Raw genomic sequence first — 19,713 nt, forward strand, 5'->3', positions numbered from 1 at the left:
GAAGGAAAAACTGGCGTTTAAACGCCAGCCAGGGTACCTGGCTGGGCGTTAAACGCCAGAATGGATGCCATTCTGGGCGTTTAACGCCAGGAGGACACTAGAGGGAAGATTTTGTTTTTAACTCAAATCTTTTCCAAATTTTCATAATTTTTCAAAATCAAATTTTTTTCAAATTATATCTTTTCAATCATATCTTTTCAAAATCAATTTCTTTTCAATTTTTTATTTATTACTATTTTCGAAAATCCTTGCTACAATTAGTAATTTAATTCAAAATTTTCAAGTTGTTACTTGCCTATTAAGAAAGGATCAAAAGTTTTAATTCTAGAATCATATCTTTTAATTTCTTGTTGGTCAAGTAATCAACTTTAATTTTAAAAAACTTTCTCTTTTTAATTTGATTCTCAATCATATCTTCTCAATCATATCTTTTCAATCACATCTTTTTCAAAAGTTATTTTCAATCATATCTTTTTAATTTCTAATTCCAAAATCTTTTTCAAAAATCACTAAATTTCTTTCCCAATCTTAGTTTTCGAAAATCATTTACCAAATTTTCAAAATTTCTTTTAATTATTTCAAAATCTTTTTACTTTAATTTCGAAAATTCTTCCCCTCTTCTCAAATCCTTCTATTTAAAGGACTAACACTTCTCCATTATCAGCAATTCGAACTCTGTCTCTCTTGATAAGTTCGAATTTTCTCTTCTCTACCTCATCCTTCTATTTTTATTTTCCTCTGACACCTCAAAGAATCTCTATACTGTGACATAGAGGATTCTATATTTTCTTCTCCTCTCTTTTCATATGAGCAGGAGCAAGGACAAGGGCATTCTTGTTGAAGCTGATCCTGAACCTGAAAGGACCTTGAAGAGAAAGCTAAGAGAAGCTAAAGTACAACTCTCTGTAGAGGACCTAACAGAAATTTTCAAACAAGAAGAAGCCATGGTAGCCGAAAACAACAACAATGCCAACAATGCAAGGAAGGTGCTTGGTAACTTTACTGCACCTACTCTCGACTTCTATGGGAGAAGCATCTCAATCCCTGCCATTAGAGCAAACAACTTTGAGCTTAAGCCTCAATTAGTTTCTCTGATGCAACAGAATTGCAAGTTTCATGGACTTCCATTGGAAGATCCTCATCAGTTCTTAGCTGAATTCTTGCAAATCTGTGACACAATTAAGACCAATGGGGTTGATCCCGAGGTCTACAAGCTTATGCTCTTTCCCTTTGCTGTAAGAGACAGAGCTAGAACATGGTTGGATTCACAACCTAAAGAAAGCCTGAACTCTTGGGAAAAGCTAGTCAATGCCTTCTTAGCAAAGTTCTTTCCACCTCAAAAATTGAGCAAGCTTAGAGTGGAAGTCCAAACCTTCAGACAGAAGGAAGGTGAATCCCTCTATAAAGCTTGGGAAAGATACAAGCAATTGATCAGAAGGTGTCCTTCTGACATGCTTTCAGAATGGATCATCATAGGTATCTTCTATGATGGTCTGTCTGAACTGTCCAAGATGTCATTGGACAGCTCTGCTGGAGGATCTCTTCATCTGAAGAATACGCCTGCAGAAGCTCAGGAACTCATTGAAATGGTTGCAAATAACCAATTCATGTACACCTCTGAGAGGAATCCTGTGAATAATGGGACAAATCAGAAGAAAGGAGTTCTTGAGATTGATACTCTGAATGCCATATTGGCTCAGAACAAAATATTGACTCAGCAAGTCAATATGATTTCTCAAAGTCTATCTGGCATGCAAGCAGCAACAGGTAGTACCAAAGAAGCTTCATCTGAAAAAAAAGCTTATGATCCTGAGAACCCAGCAATGGAAGAGGTGAATTACATGGGAGAATTCTATGGAAACACCTATAATTCTTCATGGAGAAATCATCCAAAACTCTCATGGAAGGACCAACAGAGGCCCCAACAAGGCTTCAACAACAGTAATGGTGGAAGAAATAAGTTTAGCAATGGCATACTTTTTCCATCATCTTCTCAGCAACAGACAGATAATTCTAAGCAGAGCCATTCTGACTTAGCAACCATAGTCTCTGATCTAATTAAAACCACTCAAAGTTTCATGACTGAAACAAGGTCCTCCATTAGAAATTTGGAGGCACAAGTGGGTCAGCTGAGCAAGAAAGTTACTGAACTCCCTCCTAGTACTCTTCCAAGCAATACAGAAGAAAATTCAAAAGGATAGTGCAAGGCCATTAACATGACCCACACGGCCGAACTTGGAAAGGAGGAAGAGGCAGTGATCTCCACTGAAGAAGACCTCAATGGACATCCACTGGTCTCCAAGGAGTTCCCTAATAAGGAACCATGGGAATCTGAGGCTCACATTGAGACCATAGAGATTTCATTGAATTTACTTTTGCCATTCATGAGCTCTAATGAGTATTCTTCCTCTGAAGAGGATGAAGATGTTACTGAAGAACAAGTTGCTAAGTACCTTGGAGCAATCATGAAGTTAAATGCCAAGTTATTTGGTAATGAGACTTGGGTGGATGAACCCCCCTTGCTCACCAAAGAACTGGATGACTTGCCTAGGCAGAAATTACCTCTAAAGAGACAAGATTCTGGAAAGTTCTCAATACCTTGTACTATAGGCACCATGACCTTTGAGAAGGCTCTGTGTGACCTAGGGTCAAGCATAAACCTCATGCCTTTCTCTGTAATGGAGAAGCTAGGGATTATTGAGGTACAAGCTACAAGAATCTCACTAGAGATGGCAGACAATTCAAGAAAACAGGCTTATGGACTTGTAGAGGATGCCTTGGTAAAGATTGAAGACCACTACATCCCTGCTGATTTCATAGTCCTAGACACTGGGAAGTGTATGGATGAATCCATCATCCTTGGCAGACCCTTCCTAGCCACAGTAAAAGCTGTGATTGATGTTGACAGAGGATAATTGGTCCTTCAAGTGAATGAGGACCCCCTTGTGTTTAAAACTCAAGGATCTCCCTCTGTAACCATGGAGAAGAAGCATGAAAAGCTTCTCTCAATACAGAGTCAAACAAAACCCCCACATTCAAACTCTAAGTTTGGTGTTGGGAGGCCACAACCAAACTCTAAGTTTGGTATTAAGAGGTCATCATCATGCTCTGAGTATCTGTGAGGCTCCATGAGAGCCCATTGTCAAGCTACTGACATTAAAGAAGAGCTTGTTGGGAGGCAACCCAATTTTACCTATCTATGTTAAATTTCTATTTTTCATTGTTATTTTATGTTTTCTGTAGGTTGATGATCATGTGAAGTCACAAAAACAATTGAAAAAGCAAAAACAAACTGAAAAACAGAATGAAAAATAGCACACCCTGGAGGAGAAGCCTACTGGCGTTTAAACGCCAGTAAGGGCAGCAGAATGGGCGTTAAACGCCCAATCTGGCACCATTCTGGGCGTTTAACGCCAGAAATAGGCACCAGACTGGCGTTTAATGCCAGAAAAGGGCAAGAAGCAGGCGTCAAATGCCAGAAATAGGCAGCAACCTGGCGTTTAACGCCAGGATTGGCAGCAAAGGGCGTTTTGCAAGCCTAATTGGTGCAGAGATGAGAAATCCTTGACACCTCAGGATTTGTGGACCCCACAGGATCCCCACCAACCTCAACTCACTCTCTCTCTTCTTTACACCTTTTCATAATACTCTTCCCCAAATACCCTTCCCCAATCACCTCAATACCTCTTCCCCAAAAACCCTTCACCTATCAAATCCTACCCTCTTCTCCATAAACCCTTCACCAATCCACATCCATCCATCATAAACCCCACCTACCTCACCATTCAAATTCAAACCACTTTGATAAACCACTATTTTATGGTTTATCTTGTACTCAATTGAGTGGTTTTTATTAACTATTTACCCACTTATTCATACTATTTGCATGGTTTTATATTTCCTTCCTAATTATGTGTTTTGATTGAAAACATGCTTCTTTGATCTTATATTTGCTTATTATTAATCCTCTCTTATTACCATTAGATGCCTTGATATGTGTGTTAAGTGATTTTAGATATTATAGGGCAGGAATGGGTCAGAGGATAGAAAGGAAGCATGCAAAAGTGGAAGGAATACAAGAAGTTGGAGAAATTGCTAAGCTGTCCAGCCTGACCTCTTCGCACTCAAACGGCTATAACCTTAGCTACAGAGGTCCAAATGACGCGGTTCTAGTTGCGTTGGAAAGCTAACGTCCGGGGCTTCGATTTGATATATAATATGATATAGTTTCCCTGACGCTAGGCGACGCGACCGCGTGATCCATGCGGCCACATCGCAGTGACGAAAAACCAGCGTGGCAAAATTTGAAACCAGCGAATTCTGGACTGTTTTTGACCCAGTTTGCGGCTCAGAAAACACAGATTAGAGGCTATAAAGTGGGGGAATGCATCCATTCAGAGAAAGGCTCTCATAATCCACTTTTCATATTTTAGATGTAGTTTTTAGAGAGAGAGGCTCTCTCTCTCTCTTAGGATTAGGATTTAGGATTTCTCTTAGTTTTTAAGAGTGACTCTCGATCCAGGTTCAATATTCCTTTTTCTTCATATTTCTCTTTTACTTTCAGATACTCTAATGCTTTTATTTGTATTTGACTTATGTTGGCCAATTGGCTTATGAACTTTTCCATGTTAGATTTTACTACTTTGAATGTATTTTATCTGAGGTATTCCAGATATTTGTGATTTTAATTTAGCTTTCTACATTCTTGGCTTTGGTTAAGAAATTAGTAACTCATGATAACTAAGTTCGGACTTCCAATTTCTAATACCTTGCCAAGAGTTTATTTTTATTGTTATTATTTTATTTCCTCTGCCATTTACTATTGTTGCTTTTTATCTTATACATTAATAAAACCCCAAAACATACCCTTTTTCCATAACCAATAATAAGAACATACCTCCCTGCAATTCCTTGAGAAGACGACCCGAGGTTTAAATACTCGGTTATCAATTTTAAAAGGGGTTTGTTACTTGTGATAACTAAAACGTTTGTACGAAGGGATTTCTGTCGGTTTAGAGACTATATCTACAACGTGACTGTTTTTATGACATTCTTTACTGGCAAAAATCCCAACGTCACACTTTCCCTCCCAAACCCACCTATACATGGCCGAACCTTACCCTCTCCCCACTCCTATATAAACCACTCTTCACCCTTTCATTTTTACACATCTTAAACACTACTTCTCCCCCTTGGTCGAAACACTAACCCCCCTCCATCTCCTCTATTTCTTCTTCCTCTACTCTCTTCCTTCTTCTTTTGCTCGAGGACGAGCAAACCTTCTAAGTTTGGTGTGGTAAAAGCGTTGCTTTTTGTTTTTCCATAACCATTTATGGCACCTAAGGCCGGAGAAACCTCTAGAAAGAGGAAAGGGAAGGCAAAAGCTTCTGCCTCCGAGTCATGGGAGATGGAGAGATTCATCTCAAAGGTGCATCAAGACCACTTATATGAAGTTGTGGCCAAGAAGAAAGTGATCCCCGAGGTCCCTTTCAAGTTCAAAAAGGGTGAATATCCGGAGATCCAACATGAGATTCGAAGAAGAGGTTGGGAAGTTCTCACCAACCCCATTCAACAAGTCAGAATCTTAATGGTTCAAGAGTTCTATGCCAATGCATGGATCACCAAGAATCATGATCAAAGTGTGAACCCGGACCCAAAGAATTGGCTTACAATGGTTCGGGGAAAATACTTAGATTTTAGTCCTAAAAATGTAAGATTGGCATTCAACTTGCCCATTGTTCCGAGGGTTACCTGAAACTGTGGGTCGATCTTGGACGAGATCTTCTGTACTGGTTGGAGATGACGTGTCTGGCTGGTGGGTGGCGGCCGGAGCTGTTGTGTCTGACTTGTTGGACTGGCTAAACTGCTGATCCTTGGTCACCGGAGGGTGGGGGGTACCTGCAAGGGACTCCGATGCTTAAGTTAGCAATGGTATTAAGCAGGTTTTTAGTAGAATCAGAGTATGAGTTATACATGGGTGCTCTAGTGTATTTATAATGGTGTAGAGTGACCTTTTTAGATAAGATAAGTTAGTTATCTTATCTTATCTTATCTTTGAGTTGAGGTCAGCTTATCTTTTAAGGGAACCGCCCTTATCTCTATAGGCTTGGACTGCCTTTGGATTTGAGTCGTGTTCCTCTATTTGGGCCCCTTACTGGGCTTTCCTGTCGATTCGACCGACCTCTTTGAGAAGAGGTCGGATAGCCTGACCTGAAGAGGTCAGTCGCTTTATTACTGAACATCCCGGATCGGATAGCTCGACCCAGGGTATGAACAGTGCCCCTGCTTGAGCTCGGTCTTCTGCTTTGAGGTCGAATCTTTGACTTCGATCTTTCTCTAGTGAAGCCGAACTCGAGCATTTTGTCGATTCCTTTCTTTGTAGAACCTTTTTTGAATGTGGAACGTTTTCCTCTAAAAGCGCGCGCTTTTTATATCAGCGCTTTGTTCTTGGGAATGTGTGAGGGTTTAATACCTTCATTAATTGGTATTAATTGCCCCGTTTCCCTTGGCTTTTATTTTGAATTTTGCAATCAGAAACGGTTTCTCTCCTTCATTTTTCTTTGTAACTTCTCCTTCCGTTCTCTCGCTACAAGTTTTTCACCTACATTTTGCCTTTTCTTGCGTTGCGGCGTCACTCAGCGATTTTGCCGGCGATTCCGTCTTTCCATCTTCAACTCTTCTGAAGCTTTTCACTTTTTTCCAGGTTGGTTCCATTTATAGTTTCTTCACTTTTTTCGTTGCTTTGTCTTTGGTTTTTTGGTAACTCTTTGATATTTGACTGTATGTCGAAAAAGCTTTTAACCTTTCTATGATCTCGTGTTTGCTTGTCGCTGTAATGTGTTTTTTCTGACTTTCATTTTCGTTTTTACGCCTACTCTTGGTATTTCTGTTTGAGGCTTCCTAGGGCTTTATATGTTCTACTGTCGCTTCTGGCTATTTTTTGAAAAAACTGTATCTTGCTCATAATTTCAAAAGATTACCCCTTGAGTTCTGCCCTGTTTGGTGGCTTTCCTTGTTGCTGTACCTTTGTAGGAGATAACGATACCCATAATTTGATTTTCGCCTTTTGTTCGGAGTGCGTTTTCTTGACTTCCTCTTGATGCTTTTGTTTGCTTGTTAGTTCCGCCTGAGACTGTGAATTTTGGGAGGTAATTATTTTGATGATTTTTGATTTGTAACTCGTGGCTTTCTTCTCGGAGTGTTTTCTTCCTGCTAGGACGTGTAGAGATGTAAACTTGTAGGTTTCCTTGAATCCTTGCTCCCTAACTTGCCCCCAAAAGGATGCCCCTGGATCTTTAGTGCAGGTCCTGGGGTTTCCTTTTGTTTGTATTGCTCTGTGTCGTGCTTGTCCGAGCTGTTATGAGATGTTTTGTTTTTTTATCCGAGATATTTTGGGTTAGTAATCTATTTTCTTCTCTTCTTGCTGTAGGACTAGTTGACCTCATGTCTTCTCGCAAGAACATTGTAGAGACATCTTCCCAGGTCCCTGAGGGCATGGCTGATTGGGTGGATTCAATAGTTCTTTTGTGTGTTTCTTTGGTTGATGCTGAATTTTGTCAGCAGCTTAGGCAATTTCATAGGGTTTGTAGTAGTGTTGGTGAGGAAAAGAATTACGAACTTGTACCTCCCACTTCTGAAGAGAGAGTTTGTTTCTCTACTCGGGTTGCTGGAGATCGCCCTTTTTTTCTATGCTTACAATTTCTTTTTGGGCCAGATGAGTATCACCCTTCCTTTTACTGATTTTGAGACCAACCTGTTATGGTCCTATAATGTTGCTCCTTCCCAACTTCACCCCAATTCCTGGAGTTTCATAAAAATCTTTCAATTGTTGTGTCATGGATTCGGTATTCCTGCTTCGCAATCCCTTTTCTTCTATCTCTTTGTTTTGACGAAGCCTGGGGTAGTTAAGAAGAAAGCCGCTTGGGTTTCTTTCCGAGCTTCCCAAGGAAAAAAGGTCTTCTCTATGTTTGATGAATCTTTCCGTGATTTTAAAAATTACTTTTTTAAAGTCCGAGCTGTTGAAGGAGCTCGACCGTTTTTTCTGGACAAAAATGACGAGCCCGCCTTTCCCTTGGAATGGCAAAAGGATGTGAGGGTATCTAGATATTCATGGGAAATGTTGGATGAGGCTGAGCAAGATTTCGTGACTGTTCTGGAAGAGACCTGGGGTCAGCCTCCCCATCTCGACAAAAAGAAATTTTTAACCAATCCCTCTCTCCTCCGAACTGAGCTGGGTAGTTAATTTTCTGATTTTTCTCTTTTGTCTGCTCCTATATTGTTTGCAAGCTCTTTTCAAATTTTTATGCTTTATTTTATTTATGTTTGTGTCTTATTACATGATCACTAGTGTCTAAGTGTCTATGCCTTAAAGCTATGAAAATGAATCCATCACCTTTCTTAAATGAAAAATGTTTTTAATTGAAAAAAAAGAAGTGCATAAATTTTGAATTTTAAAATAATTTAATTATCTTGATGTGGTGGCAATACTTTATGTTTTTCTGAATGAATGCTTGAACAGTGCAAATTTTTGAAATTGTTGTTTATGAATGTTAAAATTGTTGGCACTTGAAAGAATGATGGAAAAAAAGGAGAAATATTATTGATAATCTGAAAAATCATAAAAATGATTCTTGAAGCAAGAAAAAGCAGTGAAAAGCTTGCAGAAAAAAAAATATATGCGAAAAAAATGGCGAAAAAAAAAAGAGAAGAGAAGAAAAGAAAAAGAAAGAAAAAGAAAAAGCAAGCAGAAAAAGCCAATAGCCCTTTAAACCAAAAGGCAAGGGTGAAATAAAAAAGGATCCAAGGTTTTGAGCATCAGTGGATAGGAGGGCCCACAGGAATAAAATCCTGGCCAAAGCGGCTAAACCAAGCTGTCCCTAACCATGTGCTTGTGGCGTGAAGGTGTCAAGTGAAAACGTGAGACTGAGCAGTTAAAGTCGTGGTCCAAAGAAAAAAGAGTGTGCTTAAGAGCTCTGGACACCTCTAATTGGGGACTCTAGCAAAGCTGAGTCACAATCTGAAAAGGTTCACCCAGTTATGTGTCTGTGGCATTTATGTATCCGGTGGTAATATTGGAAAACAAAATGCTTAGGGTCACGGCCAAGACTCATAAAGTAACTGTGTTCAAGAATCAACATACTGAACTAGGAGAATCAATAACACTATCTGAATTCTGAGTTCCTATAGATGCCAATCATTCTGAAATTCAAGGGATAAAGTGAGATGCCAAAACTGTTCAGAAGCAAAAAGCTAATAGCCCCGCTCATCTAATTAAGACTGATCTTCATAGATGTTTTTGGAATTCATTGCATATTCTACTCTTTTTATCCTATTTGATTTTCAGTAGCTTGGGGACAAGCAACAATTTAAGTTTGGTGTTGTGATGAGCGGATAATTTATACACTTTTCGGCATTGTTTTTAGTATATTTTAGTTAGTTTTTATTATTTTTTATTAGTTTTTAAATAAAAATCACATTTCTGGACTTTACTATAGGTTTGTGTGTTTTTTCTGTGATTTCAGGTATTTTCTGGCTGAAATTGAGGGACCTGAGCAAAAATCTGATTCAGAGGCTGAAAAAGGACTGTAGATGCTGTTGGATTCTGACCTCCCTACACTCGAAGTGGATTTTCTGGAGCTAAAGAAGCACAATTGGCGTGCTCTAAATTGCGTTGGAAAGTAGACATTCTGGGCTTTCCAGCAATATATAATAGTTCATACTTTGCCTGCGATTTGATGGCCCAAAACGGCGTTCCAAGTCAGCATAGAAATTCTGGCGTCAAAACACCAGAACTGGCATAAAAGCTAGAGTTAAACGCCCAAACTGGCACAAAAGCTGGCGTTTAACTCCAAGAAAAGCCTCTACACGTGAAAGCTTCAACGCTCAGCCCAAGCACACACCAAGTGGGCCCTGAAGTGGATTCTGCATCATTTACTCATTTCTGTAAACCCTAGGTTACTAGTTTTCTACAAATAGGACCTTTTGCTATTGTATTTTACACACTGGATCATACTTTTCATCTTGGAACTTGTATGTTCACGCTTTGGGAGGCTGGCCATTTGGCCATGCCTAGACCTTTTGTTCTTATGTATTTTCAACGGTAGAGTTTTTACACACCATAGATTAAGGTGTGGAGCTCTACTGTTCTTCATGAATTAATACAAAGTACTACTATTTTTCTATTCAATTCACGCTTACTTCTTCTCTAAGATATACACTCGTTCTTCAACATGATGAATGTGATGATCCGTGACACTCATCATCATTCTCACCTATGAACGCGTGCCTGACAAGCACCTCCGTTCTACATGCAATCAAGCTTGAATGTGTATCTCTTGGGTTTTTAATCTAAGATTAAAACCTTCGTGGTATAGGCTAGAATTATTGGTGGCCATTCCTGAGATCCGAAAAGTCTAAACCTTGTCTCTGGTATTCCGAGTAGGATCTGGAAAGGGATGACTGTGACGAGCTTCAAACTCGCGAGTGTTGGGCGTGTGACAGACGCAAAAGGATCAATGGATCCTATTCCAACATGATCGAGAACCGACAGATGATTAGCCATGCGGTGACAGTGCATTTGGACCATTTTCACTGAGAGGACGGGAAGTAGCCATTGACAACGGTGATGCCCAACATACAGCTTGCCATGGAAAGGAGTATGAATGATTGGAAGAAGGCAATAGGAAAGTAGAGGTTCAGAAGGAACAAAGCATCTTCATACGCTTATCTGAAATTCTCACCAATGAATTACATAAGTATCTCTATCTTACTTTATGTTTTATTCATATTTTAATTATCAATTCTCCATAACCATTTGAATCCGCCTGACTGAGATTTACAAGATGACCATAGCTTGCTTCAAGCCGACAATCTCGTGGGATCGACCCTTACTCACGTAAGGTTTATTACTTGGACGACCCAGTGCACTTGCTGGTTAGTTGTGCGGAGTTGTGACAAAGAGTTTAGATTACAATTGTGTGTACCAAGTTTTTGGCGCCATTGATGATCACAATTTCGTGCACCATTTCCTCCAATAGAGCTTGTACCTGCTCTTCCACAGCTTGGAATCGTTCTGGTCTGAGCTTTCTATGTCTTTGTTGTACTGGCCGAGATCCTGGGTAGATCGCCAACTTGTAGCACATTAATTTGGGGTCTATGCCTGGCATGTCTGCAGCCTTCCATGCAAAGAGGTCGATGTTATCTCGTAAGAATTGTACGAGTGATTCTTTTATGTCTCCCTTTAGAATTGTACCAATATTGGTTGTTTTGTCTGGGATGTCTCCGATCTGGACTTTCTCTACTTCACCTTTGGGTTGTGGACGAAGTTCTTCCCGCCTCTGAACTCCACCGAGTTCGATTGTGTGGAATTCTTCTCCTCTGCCTCTGAGGTTTAGACTTTCGTTGTAACAGCGGCCCGCCGTCTTCTGGTCTGCTTTTATTGTAGCTATCACTTCTGCAGTTGGGAATTTCATGCATAGATGTGGAGTCGAGACTATTGCGCCGAGCTGATTCAATGTTGTCCGACCTATTAAGGCGTTGTAGGCTGAACTCACGTCAACCACGATATAGTCTATCTTGAGTGTTCTTGACTGGTTTCCTTTTCCAAAGGTCGTGTGTAGTGAGATGTATCCAAGTGGTTGAACTGGGGTATCTCCTAGTCCGAACAGGCTATTCGGATATGCGCTGAGTTCTTTTTCTTCCAGGCCGAGCTTATCGAAGGCAGTTTTGAACAAGATGTCGGCGGAGCTTCCTTGGTCTATCAGTGTGCGATGGAGATTTGTGTTTGCCAGTATAATAGTGATTACCATGGAATCATCGTGTCCTAAGATGATACCGGATGCGTCTTCTTTGATGAAAGTAATTGCGGGGATGTCGGATGCTTCCTTCTTTCCCTCGACATGATATACTTCTTTAAGATATCTTTTGCGAGAAGATTTGGAGATTCCTCCCCCCGCAAACCCTCCGTGTATCATGTGAACGTGTCTTTCTGGTGTACGAGGTGATCGCTCTGTTCATCCGACATCTTCGTCCCTTCTTCTTTTTCTTTGCTCATCGTCTCGGGTGGCCAAGTATCGATCTAATTTTCCTTCTCTTACTAGTTTTTCTATGACATTTTTTAGGTCAAAGCATTCGTTGGTGGAATGTCCGCGGATTCGATGGTATTCGTAATATTCAGTCCGATTTCCTCCTCCTTTTTTACCTTTTAGTGGTCGAGCTGGGGGTATTTTTTCAGTATGACAAACTTCTCTGTAGACATCCACAAGGGACACCCGAAGAGGGGTGTAATTGTGGTATTTTTTTATTTTTTTCCCATGTCGATCTTCTTTCTTTTTGGACTCTTTATCCTTATCTCGAGAGGAGTAGGTGAATCCGGATTTTGAAGTCTCTCCTAGTTGAGAGTTCTCCTCCATGTTGATGTACTTCTTTGCTCGTTCTTGCACTTCGTTCAGAGATGTAGGATGTTTCTTTGATATAGATTGGCTAAAAGGTCCCTCTCGCAAGCCATTGATGAGACCCATAATGGTGGCCTCTGTTGGTAGGCTTTGTATATCCAGACATGCTTTGTTGAATCTTTCCATGTAGCTACGAAGACTTTTCCGTTCTCCTTGTTTGATTCCTAATAGACTCGGGGGGTGCTTCGTTTTGTCTTTTTGGATGGAGAATCTGGCCAGAAACTTCTTGGCTAAGTCGTCGAAGCTGGAGATGGACCTTGGGGGTAGATTGTCGAACCATCTAATTGCTGTCTTTGTTAAGGTAGTCGGGAAGGCTTTGCAGCGAACTGCATCTGAGGCGTCGGTGATGTACATTCTACTTCTGAAGTTACTGAGATGATGGATGGGATCTGTCATGTCGGAAAGTTTGAAGTCTTTTGGGATTTTGGTCCTCATGATCTCTTTGGTGAATGGGTCTTGGTCCTTACGGGAGTCGTCTTCGTGTCCGGATCGAGTATTTTTGGCCTTGAGATCTGCTTCGAGTTTGAAGAGCTTGTCCTCTAACTCGCGGCGTCGCCTAACTTCCCTTCGTAGGTCTCTCTCAGCTTCTCGTTGATGCTCCACCTCTTTTTCTAGTTGTTTTAAGCGATCTTGAAGCGCCTCCACTGCTCCCATATTCGGTGAATCGTTGTTTTTGTTAGATTGAGGAGTATCTTTTGGTGTAGTGTCCACAATTTTGTGCGGCGTTCTATTTTCTAGATCTGAATTGTGGTCGTTGTCATGATCGTTCGCCATGGTGACGGGATGACTTCCAGGTCCCCGGCAACGGCGCCAATGTTCCGAGAATTACCTGAAACTGTAGGTCGATCTCAGACGAGATCTTCTGTGCTTGTCAGAGATGACGTATCCGGCGTGTAGGTGGTGGCCGAAGCTACCGTGTCCGACTTGTTGGGCTGACAGTGCCGCCGATCCTTAGTCACCGGAGGGTGGTGGTACCTGCAAGGGACTCCGATGCTTAAGTTAGCAAGGGTATTAAGCAGGTTTTTTGTAGAATCAGAGTATGAGTTATACCTGGGTGCTCCAGTGTATTTATAATGGTGAGGAGTGACCTTTTTAGATAAGATAAGTTAGTTATCTTATCTTATCTTATCTTTGGGTGAGGTCAGCTTATTTTCAAGGGAACCGCCCTTCTCTCTGTAGGCTTGGGCGACCTTTGGATTTGGGTCGTGTTCCTCTATTTGGGCCCTTTATTGGGCTTTCCTGACAATTTGGTCGACTTCTTTGAGAAGAGGTCGGATAGTATGACCTGAAGAGGTCGGTCGCTCTGTCGCTAAACATCTCGGGTCGTACAACTTGACCCAAGGTATGAACAAACTCCATCGTCATTATTTCTCATGTGACAATTAGGATATACACTCACGAAAATATATTCAAATATTCTTATTAAATCTATTGAAAGAACAGGGAAGAAAAATGGATAATAAGAAGTGATTTGCTTATGACTAATAGACCCTGTTTGGAAAAACAGCTTAATTAAGCTACTTTTGAAAAAGTAGCTTAAACAATAAATGACTATATTAAAAGTAGTTTATAAATAAGTTATTTTGTGTTTGGATTTTTAGTTTTAAAAGTGCTTATTTTATAGAAATGCGATAAAAAGTAGTAATATTATGAGAGAAGTCATTTTTTCAGAAATTATTTTTAATATGGAAATGGAGATGGTATTTTGGTTGAATATTGATATTTAAAGTGTATTACAGTATTGTGAAAATCATTCAACACGCCCCCACGTGTTTCAACATGCCCCACGTGTTGGCCAATATGCTGCCACGTGTCCAACACGTCCCCCACGTGTTGGCCAGGAATCCAGGATGCTGCCATGTGTCCAGCACGCCCCCACGTGTTGACTTCTCACCTACAAAATTCACCCATCTATAATTACACCAAATAATCCTATTTCCCAAAAAAAAACACCAATATTTTTTCTATATAAAAAAAATCAGCCTCATTTTTTTAAACTTTTCTATAAACTCCTAAATAACTTCTTAGAAAGTTGTAATTTGGTTTTAAAAATTGCACCAAACATTAATACTACTACTTTTTATAAGTCAAAAGCTAAAAAAAATAGGTAATATTAGGGAGACAAAAAAAAGCCAGAACTTGCCTTATTTAGCATTCATTAATTGACGCAACAATTAATGAATACTAAATAAGGCAAGTTATTGCTGTTTTTGGCTGATTTTCTTTGGTTACCAAATATTTCCGAAAAAAATTACTTTTAAAACTTCCCAAACAGACCCTAAGACTACTACTTGCAGATTTTCTTATATCTGAGTTAAATTTATCATACTATATTTCATTTACAGTGTAAATGAATTTAATTTAATTTTATTTTGTTTATGGTGTAAAACGATATATGTATATGGTGCGGTCTATAGTAGCTTGTTTGTTTCGTGGCTATGATGGCTAGATATGATAAAACCAATGAGAGTTTGACAGTTGGAAGGGAGATGGTTTTGACTTGGATTATGACCATCTTAATCGTGATAAATTTGTTAAGCAGTCACGCCAAAGAGATCTGTTACAAAGGTGTTAAGAAACGGCCATGGACGCCGCCCAGATCCATGACCCTGGCAAGACGCACGTCTGGCTCGGAACTTTCGAAACTGCAGAGGGGGCAGCGCGTGCGTACGGCGCCAAGGCTAAGACCAATTTTCTGATGGCGGCGGAGCTTCTGAACAACAGCAACAACTTCGTTCACATTAACAATAACACATGTAGCCCGAGTCAGAGTAATACGCTTGATTCATCTTCGCGGCTTCCGCCACCGCCACCGTCAGTGCAGTCCTAGCCGTAGTGCACGCTGAAATCGTTTTCTCCGCCTTTACTTCTGCCGTCATGGCGTTCCCAGCAGTGCGTTCTATCATGTTTTTTGAAATGTTACATCGTACGACGAATCGAGAATGAGCCGCCAGCGAGATGTGTCTCATAGGCAATGCAACGACTTCGATTCTTCTTCTGGAGTGGACTACGAGGGCATGTCATACAAGGGGCTATTGGATCTCGACCTCACCATTGCTCCTGCGATAAAAATTGTGTGTTTATCTACCTTAGATTAGCTATAAGCATGTTTATGTTAATTTGGATCATAACAAATGTCACATTTTTATTAGATGGTCTAGGGGTGTACATGGGTCGGGTGAAGCCGGGTTTGATGTGACCCAAACCCGATCCAAAATATATACCGAAACCAATACACTTTCGGGCCACAATTATACCGAGTGAAAATCGGGTGAAAATCGGGCCGTTAATATTACATTACGTTGATACCTTCTTGTAAGCTAGCATGTAAAAATATCCAAATTTTCAAGACTCCAACCATTATTTAACATAGTAAAATTCACTTAGAAAAATATAACAAGAACCAACCCTTCTTCAAAATTAAAGCATAACCACAATCAATAATAAAGTATAACCACAATCAATACTAATATTGTCTAATAATACCAAATATTTAAATCAACACAAATAATACAATATTATGCATTAGTCTAAAGTCTTATGCATTGTAAACATAAAACATTAACTTATAGTCTTATAATGACTAATAACACAAAATATTAAGGTTTACAATACTTAAATTCCACATAAGAATAGTCATAATTCATCACTAATAACACAAAATATTAATTGTGTATGATGACTGGGCCACCGGGCCGACTTCGGGTGACCTGAGTTATGGTCCGGATCCGACCCGAAATAATTACCGGGTCTATTTTTGAGACCCTTATCCGACCCTAAACCCGATGAAATCACACCAAATTAACCCCTAAAATGTTCGGAACCGGATCGGACCTTCGAATCGGGTCGGATCATGTGCACCCCTAAGATGGTCGATTACTAGCCACCTGTAGCCACGGTTAACGTAGGTACCATAGTTGTGGCCTATGTATATTATTAACTCATTTACTCGATAAACAAAATACATAATAATACATAAAATAGTAAATAAACTTTAAATATTTACTTTTTTTTTTTAAAAATTCCGTCTCCGCCCTCTAATTTTTCCTATAAAATTGCACTGAACGTGTTCGCTCAAAACAACCATCCTACCATTTTCGCTCGGTTTTCCAAGTTTCGCATCGACGTTGGCCTCTCGCCTGTTTTCATCACCATTTCATTTCAACCCACACACCAGCAACAAGCACGATGGTCACTCTCCAAGGCCCACCTGAAATCTACAATCCTAAACCACAATCCTTCCTAACCCCCACCTCCACCGCCACCACCACAACCCCAATCACACCCTCTGATCCCTTCATCGACGTAATGGTTTCAAAATTCAACACCATAACCACCATCCAACCACAACCACCAATGGGATTCACCGAAAACAACTCCGCAACCTTCTTGTCATCCGGCAACCCATGCCTCGACTTCTTCTTCCACGTCGTCCCCGACACTCCCCCGGACTCCGTCAGAGAGAGGCTCCACGTGGCATGGGCCCACAACCCCCTCACCACACTCAAACTAATCTGTAACCTCCGAGGCGTCCGTGGCACCGGCAAGTCCGATCGCGATGGCTTCTACGCTGCTGCCACGTGGCTATTCTCTAACCACCCTAAGACACTCGCAGCCAACGTCCCCTCCCTCGCCGATTTTGGATATTTCAAAGACCTCCCCGAGATACTCTACAGGCTTCTAGAAGGTTCCGATGTCCGCAAGAATCAGAAGCTGCGGTGGCTTCGCGATAAACAATCCGGCAAGAGGAACAGGTTAAAGAGGAAGCCAATCAAATCAAAGCCCTTAAAGAAGGTTTCGGACCCTGTGGCGGAGAAAGAGAAGGCCCATGCTTTGAGGGGAGAGAAGAAACTCGCCATGGCCAAGAGACTCCTCGATCGTTACAACAGGGACGAGAATTTTCGTCTCCTGCACGATAGCGTCTCGGATCACTTCGCCGATTGTTTGAAAAATGATCTCCAGAATCTGAATTCCGGTGCATTGACCAAGATCAGTCTTGCAGGAAAGTGGTGCCCTTCGGTTGATTCTTCTTTTGACCGATCAACGTTGTTGTGCGAGACTATTGCCAAGAGGATCTTCCCTCGCAACGGTAACCCTGAATATGAAGGAATCGAGGAGAAGCATTATGCTTACAGGGTCCGCGATCGGTTGAGGAAAGACGTTCTTGTCCCTCTGAGGAAGGCTCTAGAACTTCCCGAGGTTTTCATGGGTGCGAACCGTTGGGATTCAATCCCGTACAACAGAGTCGCCTCCGTGGCCATGAAGTTATATAAGGAGAAGTTCTTAAAGCATGACAAAGAAAGGTTTGAGAAGTACCTCGAGGACGTGAAGTCAGGGAAGACTACCATTGCAGCCGGCGCTTTACTTCCTCACGAGATTATTAAGTCTTTGGGGGACGGAGATGGCGGTGAGGTGGCAGAGCTACAGTGGAGCAGAATGGTGAGTGACATGCTCAGTAAAGGTAAGATGAAGAACTGTTTGGCTGTGTGTGATGTTTCTGGGAGCATGGATGGGGTCCCCATGGAGGTTTCTGTGGCATTGGGACTATTGGTGTCTGAATTGAATGAGGATCCATGGAAGGGAAAGGTTATTACATTCAGCGAGGAACCTAAGCTTCATTTGATTGAAGGCGAAGATCTTCGTTCCAAGGCTGAGTTTATTAGGGAGATGGAGTGGGGAGGGAACACAGATTTTCAGGCTGTATTTGATCGCATTTTAGAGGTGGCTGTGAATGGAAAATTGAAAGCAGATCAGATGATTAAGAGGGTATTTGTGTTCAGTGACATGGAGTTCGATCAAGCATCCGCAAACCCTTGGGAGACTGACTACCAAGCAATTATTAGAAAATATAGTGAGAAAGGTTATGGCTCTGCCGTTCCTCAGATTGTTTTCTGGAATCTAAGGGATTCGAGGGCCACTCCGGTGCCATCCACCCAGCAAGGAGTGGCTCTCGTGAGCGGGTTCTCTAAGAATCTTTTGAGCTTGTTCATGGACAATGATGGCGAAATAAGTCCTGAAGCTGCCATGGAAACTGCAATTGCTGGCCCGGAGTATCAGAAACTTGTTGTGCTAGATTGATTTCGTACCTTAAATAGAGTTTTCTTGATAATTGCAGATGAGCAGTTGAATTAAATAAAGTGAATTATCCTTAACTACCTTTCCTTGTAGATGCTTGGTGTGTATTTTCAATTGTGTTTATTGATGTTGCTATTGCTGTAGGTCATAATCTGGATAATATTTTTCATTCAGTTAATACTGATGGATTCATATATCGTACTAATCCTAGTGTCCAAAGATTACTTCGATTATATCAGCCTTGAACCTTATCTGGAGGTTATTACTTGAATGCAAATCACTTGCAGATTATTGATATTTGAGATACTACAACATCTGATGTATTGATATATGTTGTCTGTTATGTTGGGAGCTAGCAAGCAGAAGAGTAGCATTGGGTAAGAAGTCCAATGTCTAATTTTGAGCTTTTAATCTTATATTTTAATTAATATAGAAGCAGCTATTATTTGCTTTTCCTAATCTGAACTTGTTCATATGGCACAGCTTTTGTTCCTATATTCTACATTTAGTGCTTTTATGTTACTTGTGTCTTTACATGCAATCACACTATGTGTTCTGATTTGTTTCAGATGTTTGACAAATATGTGAGAATGCCAAGATTTTAGTTTCACTAGTTTGGCATCTGTTTCTTCTAGCTTCTGTTGTATGAATTTACCCTTTTTGGCCCAAATTTTAATACTCCTCTCTTAAATAACAGTTTTATATTTGATTTTTCTTGTCATGGAAAATAAAATATTAGTAGAGTTTTGCTTGAACCATGGTTTCTGCTCTCTTTGTGAATGACTGACTGAGGATGTGAAATTGTTATTTGTGTTTCTTTTTTATTTTTTTTTTACTGAGTTTCTGGACCTTCAGATAACGTGGTGTGTGGTATACCCTTTGCTAAGTACACACAATATATGAGACGTCACCGTTGTTAACATAACATTCATTGGGGGAATCATCCACTGTTATATGTTTGCTTTGAAGAGCTGAGTTAAGACTGTAAATGTCTTAGTATTTGTGGATGTACATACCTTGATTTGTTACCCTTTCCCTTCTTATAGTAACTTACACGTTACTCCCTTACATTCGTAGCCATTAACTTGGCCATTAATTTTCTGACTTCGTAACGCCTTCATTAACTATTGCTTTTATTACCTTGGAATACATTACCTGTTTGATTTATTATTTTCCGTTATCGCAG

General features: G+C 40.5%; 1 protein-coding gene across 1 annotated transcript; it reads left to right on the top strand.

The window, feature by feature from the left end:
* Positions 1 to 16,484: 16,484 nt before the first annotated feature.
* On the top strand, positions 16,485 to 18,732 carry LOC112737773 (uncharacterized). The gene has a single exon (XM_025787865.3). It carries the CDS (start codon positions 16,641 to 16,643, stop codon positions 18,528 to 18,530), a length of 1,890 nt encoding a protein of 629 aa, XP_025643650.1. The 5' UTR covers positions 16,485 to 16,640; the 3' UTR covers positions 18,531 to 18,732.
* The last annotated feature ends 981 nt before the right edge of the window (positions 18,733 to 19,713 follow it).

This window comes from Arachis hypogaea, chromosome 13 (assembly GCF_003086295.3).
Source record: "Arachis hypogaea cultivar Tifrunner chromosome 13, arahy.Tifrunner.gnm2.J5K5, whole genome shotgun sequence".
NCBI lineage: Eukaryota > Viridiplantae > Streptophyta > Magnoliopsida > Fabales > Fabaceae > Arachis > Arachis hypogaea.